The 14,030-nt window shown below is 39.2% G+C and overlaps 1 protein-coding gene across 1 annotated transcript; it reads left to right on the forward strand.

The window, feature by feature from the left end:
• Nucleotides 1-11,629: 11,629 nt before the first annotated feature.
• On the forward strand, nucleotides 11,630-13,369 carry LOC132638425 (protein STRICTOSIDINE SYNTHASE-LIKE 13). Its single transcript, XM_060355309.1, has 4 exons — nucleotides 11,630-12,143; nucleotides 12,216-12,500; nucleotides 12,590-12,757; nucleotides 12,839-13,369. The coding sequence occupies exons 1-4, from the start codon at nucleotides 11,773-11,775 to the stop codon at nucleotides 13,236-13,238; spliced, it is 1,224 nt and encodes a 407-aa protein (XP_060211292.1). The 5' UTR covers nucleotides 11,630-11,772; the 3' UTR covers nucleotides 13,239-13,369.
• The last annotated feature ends 661 nt before the right edge of the window (nucleotides 13,370-14,030 follow it).

The following is a 14,030-nucleotide window of genomic DNA, read 5'->3' on the forward strand; positions in this document are numbered from 1 at the left end:
AAGTCCCAATTTTTGAAACCATGGATTTGGTGGTTTTTCTGTGGTTACGTATTTTATTTCTCCATTATACCCCACCCTCCACCATTCAACCCACCCCACCCCCACCCTACCACTCACCCCCACACCACTCACCCCACCCCACCCCCACCCCTGCCCTACCCTACCACTCACCCCTACCCCCACCCCCACCCCCACCCCCACCCCGCCCTACCACCCACCTCTACCCCCAACTACCCCACTCCTCTGCCACCCACCCCAACCACCACCCACTACCCCTCACCACCGCCCAAACCCACCTCACAACAACTCACCCCCACCCTCATCCCATACCACCCACCCCGCCCTACCATCCACCTCCACCCCCAACTACCACACTCCTCTGCCACCCACCCCAACCACCACCCCCCAACCCCACCTCACAACAACTCACCCCCACCCTTATCCCACACCACCCACCCCTCCACCACCCCCACGCACTACCCCTCATCACCACCCAGCCCCACCCCCACAACCACTCACCCCCACCCTACCACCCACTACCTCCACTATCATCCCACAACCACCCACCTCACACCACCCACCCCTACCCACTGCCTACTTATTTTTTAAAGTTCCTATTTTATTCTTTACCTGAGCTTTATTAATATATATATATATATATATATATATATATATATATAAATTAATTTCTCATTAAGAGTTAAGGGTATTTTAGTAAACTTACAAGTTATTATACAGTACCATACAGTCATACCAAACAATACAAATGTTATTAAACCACAACAAACGATACAATCTATCCAAACATTGTGTTCATTAATGTAACACCCCGTATCTTAGAACTAAGGTTAGACTCATATCATTGGAGTTTTAGTAGAAAAACTGAAGGTTTGAACGTTTTGCGAAAATGGTTGATAGGGCTACTTCGGGCAGCCGTAACTCCTTGATTAGTTGGGAAATTCGAAAAGTACCCTTAATGAAAGTTGTAGTACGTAGAAATACCTTTCTAACGATAAAAGGATCAGGCCAATCAGAGGTCGTAGCAAGGAGATATGATCATCTAAATATGGCTAATAGTAAGGCACTTAAAATTCTATAAAATCGGCTAAGTTTTTAATACGTCTGCCTGCCAGTCAATGTTGGTGCAAATCCGTTGGGAATTTGAGGAAACTTAAAACATGAAAGTTGTAGCTCTTTGAAATAGATTTCCAATGGTATATTGAGGAACCCAAACAGAGCTCTGTACAAGAGGTTATGTCCATTTTACCAAACGCTGTGCAGAACCGACACCTGTCGCTTCTCGGGGCGCGTGAGGGCGCGTGGGAGAGCGCGCGATGGCCCCGCTTTGCGGAACGATCGCAAAACTCTGAGTTTTTAGCTGCAGACTGTTGCGCGATGCCCCCGCATCGTAGAACGATCGCGAATCGGGTCAGATTCGGGTCAAAAAGTCGGGTTACGCGTATTTAGTTATATCTAAGGTTTGGGGTTTATTTCCCCAGCACCCCATTCATGAAAAATTACCCTAAAGTCAATAAGAACAAGTCCCAAGCCTCAATAATCATACAAGGTAAGTGTTATCATGATTCTAGGTTGAATTCAAGTCCCTAATCTCTTTCTAACTTGAGTAAACCCTTCTAATCAATAGAGTTGTGAGTGGAACATTATTGTTGGGCGTGGAAACCCTAGACCTCGTATTCAAGAGGATTGGCCGTCAAAAAGGTAATGCTTCTACACTCTAATCATTCATAATAGTGAATTGATGAGTTCTTGGGAGAATAGTAAATGGGTTTAGTAAAGAGAATTACACGAACTATAGTAGGGTTTTGGATTGTTGACTTGAGATTGTTATAATGATATGGGTGATGAAGAATGATGTTAATTACACCTAATTAAGAATGTAGAATCACCTAGAAGTAATAGAATGGGAATTGGGTGAAGAAATCACCATTAATGGAGACTGTGCAACTTCATGCCCACTAAGTGTTTGATAAAATGCTTAGATGACCAAAGCATGAATATTATTGCTAATATAGAATCCCTTTGGCTTGTATTGATATAGATCAAAGTTGAAAGGGGTGACGAACATTGTATTACGCTCAAAGGCTGGAATTAAGGTATGTGAGGCTAACTATCTACGTTAGGGAATATTCATGATTCTCCCTACGCCTCATTCTTCATACTTGTCAGCAATTTGACTCAAAATACAGTTTAGCCCTAGTTTCATGATATGATATAGAACTGTTATCTTCTAGGGTTGCAGTTACAGAATTCGTTCATGGTTGTCACTTTGAACATCATGAACTCAGTACGTAATCTTTATTGACTTATGCATTATTATCACATGAGTCTCAGTCAGTGTATAACCAGTTATTTGCAAGAGTCCCATAATCAGAAACAGTTATCATGCTATCCGCTATAACCAGTCTCAGTTTTGTAAATTGTTAATGTTGAACACCTGTATCTGTACTTTTGGGCCCTAGGCCAGAGTTTATGCATACGTATTGCTTGGGCCAGAGGCCACAGTTTTTGTGCACATTATTTGGGCCCCAGGCCACAGTTATATTTACAGTTTTACAAATGATTCTTCATCCAGAACAGGGAGTGCTTCAGCTTCTTGCTTTCCTGTTTAGTTCAGTTTCAGTTTCAGTTCCAGTTCCAGTTCCAGTATTAGTATTTTATTGCTTCAATTGCTTTACATGCCAGTACAATTCAAATGTACTGATGTCCCTTTTTATTGCTTGGGAGCCTGCATCTCGCGATGCAGGTTGACGAATCTGCTATTTAGGAGTGCACGTATCAGCTACTGGTGAGCCCCAAATTCCTTCGGGGCGTTGTCAGCTATCCAGTCATTCAGTTTATAGACAGCTTTATTATTGAGTACTCTTAGAGGCTTCATAGACACAGTTCAGACAGTCAGATATGTTAGCCTTGTTGGCAGTTGTTCAGTCGTTTTGGTTTAGTCATGTTGGCTACTTTCAGATATATTTCATATTGTCTAAGTATTTCCGCATTATGATTTCAGTCAGACCTTTAGTATATCAGCATGTGTTTAGTTGTTTCCACATTCAGTTATGTTTTGATATCACATGTTGATTCAGCCAGCCAGTTGGTTCGCTCGGTCACATGCAGTCAGGCATCGGGTGTCGTGTTACATCCAGGCCCAGGTTCGAGGCATGACAAAGCTTGGTATCAGAGCCTTAGGTTCAAGTGTCTTAGGGAGTCTATGACGCCGTGTCCAGTGGGGTCTCTTTTATATGTGTGAGGGGCCCACACATATAAACAGTTGACCACCAAGACATTCAGGATTTGTCTCATTTCTTTCTACTCTAGATCGTGCCATGAAGCTTAGAGCAATAAGTAACTTCTCTTCTAATCGAATTACGTACGTTTCGAATGCGCAGGCGACGAACAGGTAATTCAAGGCCCAACTGAGGTTGATTATCCATAGGGGTACAGTTGTGAAGTACTTGCTGGTAACAAATGAGACTTGAGGTGTTATTGAAAGGTGAATAAAGTGTAAGTTTCCCAAGAAAGGGTGTTGTGTAATGAATGGGAAGTTAAATGATAATGATGTTCTTTAGAAAGGAGAATGAGATACAACAGGGAGAGGATATCAGAGAAATTAGAAAATGAGCTAAGTTTACAGGAAACGTAAATCATAGAGGATATCAAGGAGGTGTTGGCAGACAGTTTTCTACCGGAGGTCATCAGGACCCACTCCATCTACAGCTAGTGCACTAGACTTGAGGTCTAGATATGATCAAAAAGGTCAGTTCAGCTAGAAATATATTTTAAGTGCACCAGCCTCACGGTGACATACTAGCGTGAGCCACAGAAGTTTTCAAATCTTATGTGCAACAAGTGTTATAGGGACAAAAAGAGGTGTATCGTTTGGGCCTTAATGTGCGTTTCGGTGGCTCCTCTTAGTTCTCAAGCTCAGTCAAGTTGTAATACAGCTAAGCCTGGTATTTCGGTTCTCAGTGAAGACTGCTTAGATGCTTCAGTAGGTCGTCAGGACAAAAGGCATCCCTAGTTATCACCACATATGAAGTTTTCGTATGAACTATGCCTATTAATAAAGGAGGTATGTATGAAATAAGAACCATGAGCAGACAATTTTAAATTTTCGAGAATGATTTTAGTTTGTTTAAGTTTTAGTCAGATCAGAGTTAGAGAGTACGACGGTTGTAAGTTAATTCAGAAGTAATTATTATTATGAGATAAGGAGATATGACAGTTCTCTCTTAAGCTATGTGAGTAAGTGTTTATTCCGGATGTGAATAGTCTGATATGACTTTGAAGTGTATATAAAGTTTGGGTTTAGTTGTTCTAATCTTTCGTATAAGATAGATGAAAGTTTGTTAAGTGTGATCCATAATTCAGAAAAGATAGTATACAACCATAGAATAACGTCAGATGATGAGAGAGAGATAGAAATAACTTAGGTTATTCAGAGCAGAATAAGAAAATATGAAGCTAGCAGGTGATTAACAGAAAAATAGTAAGTAAGTTTTGAGTAGATACAATGCATTAGCAATTTCAGCAGAACTATTAGAAGTATGATTTGATTTCCTTATTCAGATGCATATCTTAAGTGGGTGACTGTTCGGATACATCCGAATGTGTGTTAGAAACCAAGGGCTTAAGTTAAGCTCAGAATAGAGCGATTAGTGGAAGAAGAAATCAGCTAAGCCGTAAGAAGCAAACTACAGAAGAATAACCTTTAAGAATTGTCAAAAAGGAGTTGCCCTAAGATTTACAGTGTGAGCAGATTTAAGTCTTTAATATAGAGTATGCCAGTTATGAATATAGTAGCAACCCGTTCGTGTAAGTAATTTAGTTTTTCCCAATAAGAAATTGCTCAGAAGTGAGTCGGAAAAAAAAGGGAGTCGTCAGTGTTGTAGAGTACAAAGGAATCACAGAAGATAAGGATCGTTAATTGGATCCCATCAAAAGAGAAGAATTTATAAGTATAAGATGTTAGCCTTGGTCTAAGGGGGAGATGCATAAATCGCCAGTAAGTTTAGTGAGATAATTGAAGACCCGAAGGGTTAGTGTGAGATATGAAGAACCTCAGTTCAGTTAAGTTGACGTAATGAGATAGTCTCCATAAGGAATATGCCTCATCTTAGAGGAAACCCGAAGTGAGTAGAATGATCGTCGAACGAATCGTGTCAAGTTCAATTACTATCGATTAGGCGATCACAGAAAAGCTATAAGATCATGCCCAGTTATGTGTCACAAGGGTAGTGCCATTGCATGAGACTCTAATCTTTAGGGTGCTAGTCATAGACTTAGCGCACAACAGTACTATGAGTATTTTAGGAAGTATCTCAAAAAAAAAAAACAAGTATGGGAAGTACAGCTCATGATTTAGGCAGACAAGAGAACTAAGGTGAAAGAAGTTCACCGCTTATACAAGCTAAGAATTCGACTTTCGGACTCCGAAGTGGGTGGAGTTGTTTCCCAGAACATGGCTTATTCCTCCTTAGTCATCGAAGTTAGAGAGAAGCAGTTTGGTGATTCCTACTTGCTGCAGATGAAATAAGGGATTCACGAACAGAAAACCTTAGCTTTTGAACAAGAGGGAGATAATGGTACCTTGAGATATCGAGGCAAATTATATGTTCTAGATGTAGATGGACTCAGAGAGCTAATTATGTCAGAAGCTCACCATTCTAGGTCTACCTCGTTCAGCTAGAAGGTATGATTTAATTTGGGTGATTGTGGACAGACTTACGAAGTCAGCGCACTTCTTGCCAGTTAAGACCACAGATTGAACAGAAGATTATGCCAAGCCATATGTTAATGAAATTTCCAGATTGTATGGGACCCTAGTGTCCATTATTTCGGATTATGGTGCTCAGTTCACAGCGAACTTCTGAAAATCCTTTCAGAAAGGATTGGGTACCAAGGTGAACCTTAGCATAGCTTTTCATCCTCAGACAAATGGTTAGATAGATACGCTATTCAGATCTCATGTTATAATATTCATGTTAGTTCAATACTCAAATATTTATGTCAGCTTAGTACTCAGATATCAGTCCAATACTCACGTATTCATGCTAGTCCAGTATTCAGTTAATCCAGTATTCAGTTAGCTCAGTATTCAGTCAGCTAAGTCTTCAGTCAGTTCAATAGACATTCAGTTTAGTATCTCAGCAGTTTAGTAATCTTGTATTCATTCAGTGCAGTAAGCTTGTGTCCTTGATTTCAAGGTAATTGGGATGGCACCGTTTGAAACCCTTTTTGAGCGAAGGTGTAGATAACCGATTGATTAGTTTAAAGTTGCGGAAGCAGAGTTGTTAGGACCAGATTTGGTCTATCAGGCTATGAAGAAGGTCAAGTTGATTTAGGAGCGTTTGAAAATGGCTCAGAATTGCCAGAAGTATTACACAAATGTGAGACAGAGAGATTTAGAGTTTGAAGTTAATGATTGGGTATTTCTTAAGCTCTCACCTATGAAGGGTGGCATGAGATTTGGTAAGAAGGGGAAGCATAGTCCTGCCATAATGGACCATACAGAATCCAACGAAAGGTTGGTCAATTGGCTTATGAGCTTGAGTTTCCACATGACTTGATTATTGTGCAACTAGTGTTTCATGTGTCCATGTTGAGAGAGTGTGTGAGAGACCCGTCATTGGTTGTCCCGACTGATAGCATAACAGTCAATGATAATTTGACTTATGAAGAAGTCCCAATGAAAATCCTTGATCGCCATGTTCGCAAGTTGAGGACTGAGGAGGTAGCCTCAGTAAAGGTTTTGTGGCGAAGTCAGAAAGTTGAAGAGGCTACATGGAAAACCGAAGAAGACATGAAGTCCAGCTATCCCTATCTCTTTGAAGAATCAGGAGAAATCGGTGAAGGTACTGTGCCTTCCCCTCTCAGATATTTCCTTCTACAGTTTCTACATTATCAGTATTCAGCCTGTTAGGCAGTCAGCTAAGTAGTTGTTCATTTCAACAGATAATTCAGTTCAGACCCTTTTCAGTTCAGTTTTCATGTGCTCATGTCAGTTAGTGTGCACATGTCTCGACAATCACTCTTTATCAGAATCCATCATTCGAGGAAGAATGATCCCAAGAGGGAGATAATGTAACACCCCGTATCTTAGAACTAAGGTTAGACTCATATCATTGGAGTTTTAGTGGAAAAACTGAAGGTTTGAACGTTTTGCGAAAATGGTTGATAGGGATACTTCGGGCAGCCGTAACTCCTTGATTAGTTGGGAAATTGGAAAAGTACCCTTAATGAAAGTTGTAGTACGTAGAAATACCTTTCTAATGATATAAGGATCAGGCCAATCAGAGGTTGGAGCAAGGAGATATGATCGTCTAAATATGGCTAATAGTAAGGCACTTAAAATTCTATAGAATCGGCTAAGTTTTCGATACGTCTTCCTTCCAGTCAATTTTGGTGACAATCCGTTGGGAATTTGAGGAAACGTAAAACATGACAGTTGTCGCTCTTTGAAATATCTTTCCAACGGTATATTGTGGAGGCCAAAAAGAGCTCTGTACAAGAAGTTATGTCCATTTTACCGAATACTGTGCAGAACCGACACCCGTCGCTTCTCGGGGCGCGTGAGAGCGCGTGGGAGAGCGCGCGATGGCCCCGCTTCGCGGAACGATCGTGAAACTCTGATTTTTTAGCTACATACTGTTGCGCGATGCCCCCGCATCGGGAACTATCGCGAATCGGGTCAGATTCGGGTCAAAAAGTCGGGTTACGCGTTTTTAGTTATATCTAAGGTTTGGGGTTTATTTCCCCAGCACCCCATTCATGAAAAATTACCCTAAAGTCAATAATAACAAGTTCCAAGCCTCAAGAACCCTACAAGGTAGATGTTATCATGATTCTAGGTTGAATTCAAGTCCCTAATCTCTTTCTAACTTGAGTAAACCTTTCTAATCAATAGAGTTGTGAGTGGAACATTATTGTTGGGCGTGGAAACCCTAGACCTCATATTCAAGAGGATTGGACATCAAAAAGGTAATGCTTCTACACTCTAATCATTCATAATAGTGAATTGATGAGTTCTTGGGAGAATAGTAAATGAGTTTAGTAAAGAGAATTACACGAACTATAGTAGGGTTTTGGATTGTTGACTTGAGATTGTTATAATGATATGGGTGATGGAGAATGATGTTAATTACACCTAATTAAGATTGTAGAATCACCTAGAAGTAATAGAATGGGAATTGGGTGAAGAAATCACCATTAATGGAGACTGTGGAGCTTCATGCCCACTAAGTGTTTGATAAAATGCTTAGATGACCAAAGCATGAATATTATTACTAATATAGAATCCCTTTGGCTTGTATTGATATAGATCAAAGTTGAAAGGGGTGACGAACATTGTATTACGCTCAAAGGCTGGAATTAAGGTATGTGAGGCTAACTATCTACGTTAGGGAATATTCATGATTCTCCCTACGCCTCATTCTTCATACTTGTCAGCAATTTGACTCAGAATACAGTTTAGCCCTAGTTTCATGATATGATATAGAACTGTTATCTTCTAGGGTTGCAGTTACAGAATTCGTTCATGGTTGTCAATTTGAACATCATGAACTCAGCACGTAATCTTTATTGACTTATGCATTATTATCACATGAGTCTCAGTCAGTGTATAACCAGTTATTTGCAAGAGTCCCATAATCAGAAACAGTTATCATGCTATCAGCTATAGCCAGTCTCAGTTTTGTAAATTGTTAATGTTGAACACCTGTATCTGTACTTTTGGGCCCTAGGCCACAGTTTATGCATACGTATTGCTTGGGCCAGAGGCCACAGTTTTTGTGCACATTATTTGGGCCTTAGGCCACAGTTATATTTACATTTTTACAGGTGATTCTTCATCCAGAATAGGGAGTACTTCAGCTTCTTGCTTTCCTGTTTAGTTCAGTTTCAGTTTCAGTTCCAGTTCCAGTATTAGTATTTTATTGCTTCAGTTGCTTTACATGCCAGTACAATTCAAATGTACTGATGTCCCTTTTTATTGCTTGGGGGCCTGCATCTCGCGATGCAGACAATGATATACAGGTTGACGAATCAACTATTTAGGAGTGCACGTATCAGCTACTGGTGAGCCCCAAATTCCTTCGGGGCGTTGTCAGCTATCCAGTCATTCAGTTTATAGACAGCTTTATTATTGACTACTCTTAGAGGCTTCATAGACACAGTTCAGACAGTCAGATATGTTAGCCTTGTTGGCAGTTGTTCAGTCGTTTTGGTTTAGCCATGTTGGCTACTTTCAGATATATTTCAGATTGTCTAAGTATTTCCGCATTATGATTTCAGTCAGACCTTTAGTATATCAGCATGTGTTTAGTTGTTTCCACATTCAGTTATGTTTTGATATCACATGTTGATTCAGTCAGCCAGTTGGTTCGCTCGGTCACATGCAGTCAGGCACCGGGTGCCGTGTTACATCCAGGCCCAGGTTCGGGGCGTGACAATTAATACAGTACAATACAATACAACACCACACTATACCATACCATACTGTACATTAATGAACCACGGGAAATAACCATCCAAACAGAGGGTAATAGATAATACTCCTACTTTATGTTGAGTAAGTTAATTAGATTAGGTTTACGAAGTATGTTCAATAAGAAATAGGATTAGAGCTTATTAAGGATATAAAAGTCGTTCAATATTTTAAGGTTATTTTGGTCAACCAACATTTATATTCATGCACTACACCAAAAGAGGCTTTTAGTGCAATATATTTCCTTTTAGCAGCAATAGTTATTGCCACAAAGACATTTACCAACAATTGGTTAATGCCATTAGATCCAAGGTCGGTAAAGCCTTTAGCGGCATTTATTGTTAGGGCTGAAGTTTGGTATTGCCGGTAATAATTGATTCTAGAATATAATTAGCGGCAATTAAGTTATTGCCGCAAATTAATTGCCGCTAAAAGCATATTTTGTTGTAGTGATGCTTTTAAAATAATATATAGATAGATAGACAATATAGATATATATATCTTTCCGTTAGACTTATTACCATGCATATATATATATATAAAAGTGCCAGATCATGTAACCTGCTATTGTTATCATGTTTAGCTTATAGGGTTCGCTTAATGGGTAGTGGTTCGTTGGGTGCGCTTTTATGATCTAAGTGTCAGATCGTGACGTTGTGGTGGAAATCAAGTTTCGATTTCAGCCTAAGTTCGTTTAGCTCGCTCAACCAATTAGCTTAGTTTGATCCTACATGGTAGACCCAGTCCAACGGCCTACATTTATTTTATTACTCCCTCCGTCACTTTTACTTGTCATGTTTTGTTTTTCGAGAGTCAAACTGCATAAATTTTGACCAACATTTAAGATGTATTTTTTCATCATATTAGTATGAGAAGAATTGCAACTTATAGCATTTTTCGTATAGTTTCCAAACATCTAAATTTTATTTTTAAAATATTGAATTAATATAATATAAGTTAGCTCCGAATATTAGTCAAATTGACTCTCGAGAAGCAAAACGTGACAAGTAAAAAATGGACGGAGGATGTATATTGTACTTGTGTCTAAGTATAAACATTGGTTTCTAGAATTCTCTATTTCAAATTCCATAGATATTTTTAGGATGACTTTTCCTTTACTCAACGGAAAACTCTTACTGTTTCTTTTCTAAAACTAGTATTGTATTTTCTCGATGGCTTTTAGTGTTAATAACATGCTCTTTGGATGATGGGTTGGGCGTTCGGTATTCTGTTCGGTATTTTCAAAGTTTGGGATTGATAATTCGGTAATCCCTAGTTAAAAGTAGATATCAAAACCGAACCGAACTTCCTAGTTAAAAGTAGATATCAAAACCAAACCAAAAAAGTTCGATTTGATAATTCTGTAATCGATAAATCAAACTTCGGTTCGATACTGCATTCGTACTCAGATAGGTGAGGCCATGCGTGAGGGACTATTATCTAAGGATTGTTTTGGTACCGTCGAAAATCAGTTATAGCTCATAGGGACTTAGGACTTTTTGGGCTGACTATTGTTTGTCCTATTTTGTGCCGGTCTTTAATGTTTGCCCTTCAGATGGGCCGGTCTTTAATGTTTGCCTTCAAAATTGAACTTATGCTTATAGGGGCATAGATTACGCATCATAATATCCACAAGTTATTACAGCACCTTCAAAAACTTATGCCCCTAACACAAGTTAGATTTTGAGGGCAAAAACTAAAGACCAATCCATTTGAAGGGAAAATCATGCAATTACTTGGACTATTGTCTATTAATGGGCCTATTAGATATATGGGTTATAACTAGGGGTGGAACTTTATTCAATAAGTAATTCGCTATTCGGTAAAAATCGAATACCGAATAGTAATAAGATCTCTTACAGAACCCGAATTGGAATACCGTAATTCTGAAATCTTACTCCCGAATACCGTAATTTTGAAATTTTACTCCTGAATACCAAATTACCAAAGTTTCCGGTTCAGTTCGGTAATTAGGTTGTCGATGTTATATGCCCAGCCCCACTGATGATGTAACTCAAAGCATAAATGGTTGCTGCTCACTATCATAATACAATAGACCAAAAAATTTATACACTTTCTTCAGATGCTTCGGTTTTGATTATCAACAAGAAGTAGCAATGCAGAAAACATGACTAACAAATGGACAACTTACTTCCAACAACAAGTGGATCACAAACATTATGTGTCTTCATCCTATAACATAGTGAAATTTTACATTTCCAGTTTGAACAGCTTAAACTTCACCTTCCAACTACGGATACCTATCATAACCTCACATGGAGAAGAGGATCCAGTTGATGAGAAGTCAGATAGTTTCACAACGTCCTCACTTGTTTCTTCTTTCACTGGCCTTTGCTTTCTTTGTGGCAGATCCATTCAGTTTAAGTCCGGTAGGGGACAATGACTTTAAGCCAGTGAAGAATGACATTGCACCATACAAGCAAGTCATGGAGAGTTGGCGCGGAGACAAGAATAACCGGTTAGGCCTCGGCAATTTGGAGTTTGTTAATGAAATTTACGGTCCGGAATCACTAGAATTTGATAATTTGGGTCGTGGCCCATATGCGGGACTAGCTGATGGACGCATTGTAAGGTGGATGGGGGAAGATGCTGGCTGGGAAACATTTGCACTTGTCACCCGTAACTGGTAACCATCTTCAAAACAACTAGATGTGTTGTTTTTTGTTTTAAAAAGAAATTGATATCAGTGTTTAAACAGGTCGGAGAAGGTTTGTAGTAAAGGAAAAGATTCAACAACAGCAAAGCAATGGAAAGTAGAGGGAGAATGTGGGAGGCCCCTTGGGCTAAGGTTCCATAAAGAGACGGGGGATTTGTACATAGCAGATGCTTACTATGGCCTCCTAGTTGTGGGTTCTGAAGGAGGCGTCGCAACGTCCTTGGCTACACATGTTGAAGGCAATCCCATACTCTTCGCCAACGACCTTGATATCCATACTAATGGCTCCATCTTCTTCACCGATACTAGCAAGAAATACAACAGAGTGTACGTGAACACATCAATTCTTCATCAAATACGTACAAGTAATGGTTTATCATAAATGAATTTTCTTTTATATATATGTGTGTGTGTAGGAACCATTTTCTCATAATGTTAGAAGGAGAAGACACTGGTAGACTTCTTAGGTACGATATTGCTACAAGATCTACTCATGTCGTCCTGGATGGATTGACTTTCCCTAATGGAGTACAATTATCCAAGGACCAAACTTTTCTTCTCTTCACTGAAACAACCAATTGCAGGTATCCATCCCTCTGTCTAGTATATTTCAAGATCCAATTGATTTTAGACACTTTTTTTCCTCTTAACTGTTACCTGTTCAGGCTGATGAAATACTGGCTAGAAGGTCCGAAGACAGGCACAGTTGAGATTGTAGCAAACCTGCCAGGATTTCCAGACAATGTAAGGGTGAATGAGAAAGGTCAATTCTGGGTTGCAATTGATTGTTGTCGTACTCGAGCACAAGAAATTCTCATACATAATCCATGGATGAGAAGCGTTTACTTTAGATTACCATTTCCGATGCGTTACCTGGCTAGATTGATGGGGACCAAAATGTACACTGTTATCTCACTCTTCAATGAAAATGGAGAAATTATTGATGTTCTTGAAGATAAAAAAGGCCTAGTTATGAAGCTGGTTAGTGAAGTTAGAGAAATAAATGGGAAGCTATGGATTGGGACTGTGGCTCATAACCACATTGCCACCCTTCCATACCCCTAATACTTTGGACTGGGTATCTATGTTTGACTTTCTGCTTTTACTTATTTATAGTATTTATTAATTTTGCAATGTTAGTATGGTTTGATTTATGTGTAACAAAACTAATGAATAATAGCCCAGCACTTGTTTAACCCATTGGATCTTGTTGCTCCCAAACGCACACGCAAGTATACGTTGTCATACAAGTAATACAAGATTTTAAGTCCAGATATCGTAACTACAAGGACTTATACTTTCTTGTTTAACTAATTCAGCTTTCGTTGTAACTATTCAAGAGAGTAAAATCAAGAGGTTTTGTTGTAACTAAACTATGAGCGAAAGAAACAAATAAATATGAGTATTTTGTGACGGAGACAATTGTGACGAAGACTGTAAGATTTATCAGATGAGAAAGAGTTCCAGGGTCATGGCTTTCAACAATCCAGTTAAGTCTTCTGACAATTCTACCTATCTTATTTCTGGGTTACTAGTCGACGGGTTTATGTTAACTTTATGATATTCTTTCGAACTACTCACAAGCCTGTAGATGCTATTCTTAACGTCTATATTTCTACGATCGCAAGAAGTAACAAGAACGTATTTATATCTCTGTATCCAACTAAGTTGGGCTAAAGGGTATATTTCTATCCTCAGTAGCGAAACGATAAATCGAACAAACTCTATTTATTCTTGTTACGTACGTGAATTTCCTCTTTCGAGTTCAACTCACGCACCACAGATAGTGTTTAATTAGTGATCAAGTAATTAAATAATTAAGCACAAGAATAAATAAGCAACCCAAAAGATGGAAAT

This window comes from Lycium barbarum, chromosome 4, assembly GCF_019175385.1.
Source record: "Lycium barbarum isolate Lr01 chromosome 4, ASM1917538v2, whole genome shotgun sequence".
Taxonomy (NCBI): domain Eukaryota; kingdom Viridiplantae; phylum Streptophyta; class Magnoliopsida; order Solanales; family Solanaceae; genus Lycium; species Lycium barbarum.

Excerpts from the sequence above, each read along its gene's own strand:
- LOC132638425 (XM_060355309.1), top strand. The coding sequence starts at position 11,773 with ATGGAGAAGAGGATCCAGTTGATGAGAAGTCAGATAGTTTCACAACGT. Across the intron at positions 12,501-12,589 it reads AGCAAGAAATACAACAGAGT|GAACCATTTTCTCATAATGT; the intron begins GTACGTGAACAC and ends GTGTGTGTGTAG. Across the intron at positions 12,758-12,838 it reads ACTGAAACAACCAATTGCAG|GCTGATGAAATACTGGCTAG; the intron begins GTATCCATCCCT and ends TTACCTGTTCAG.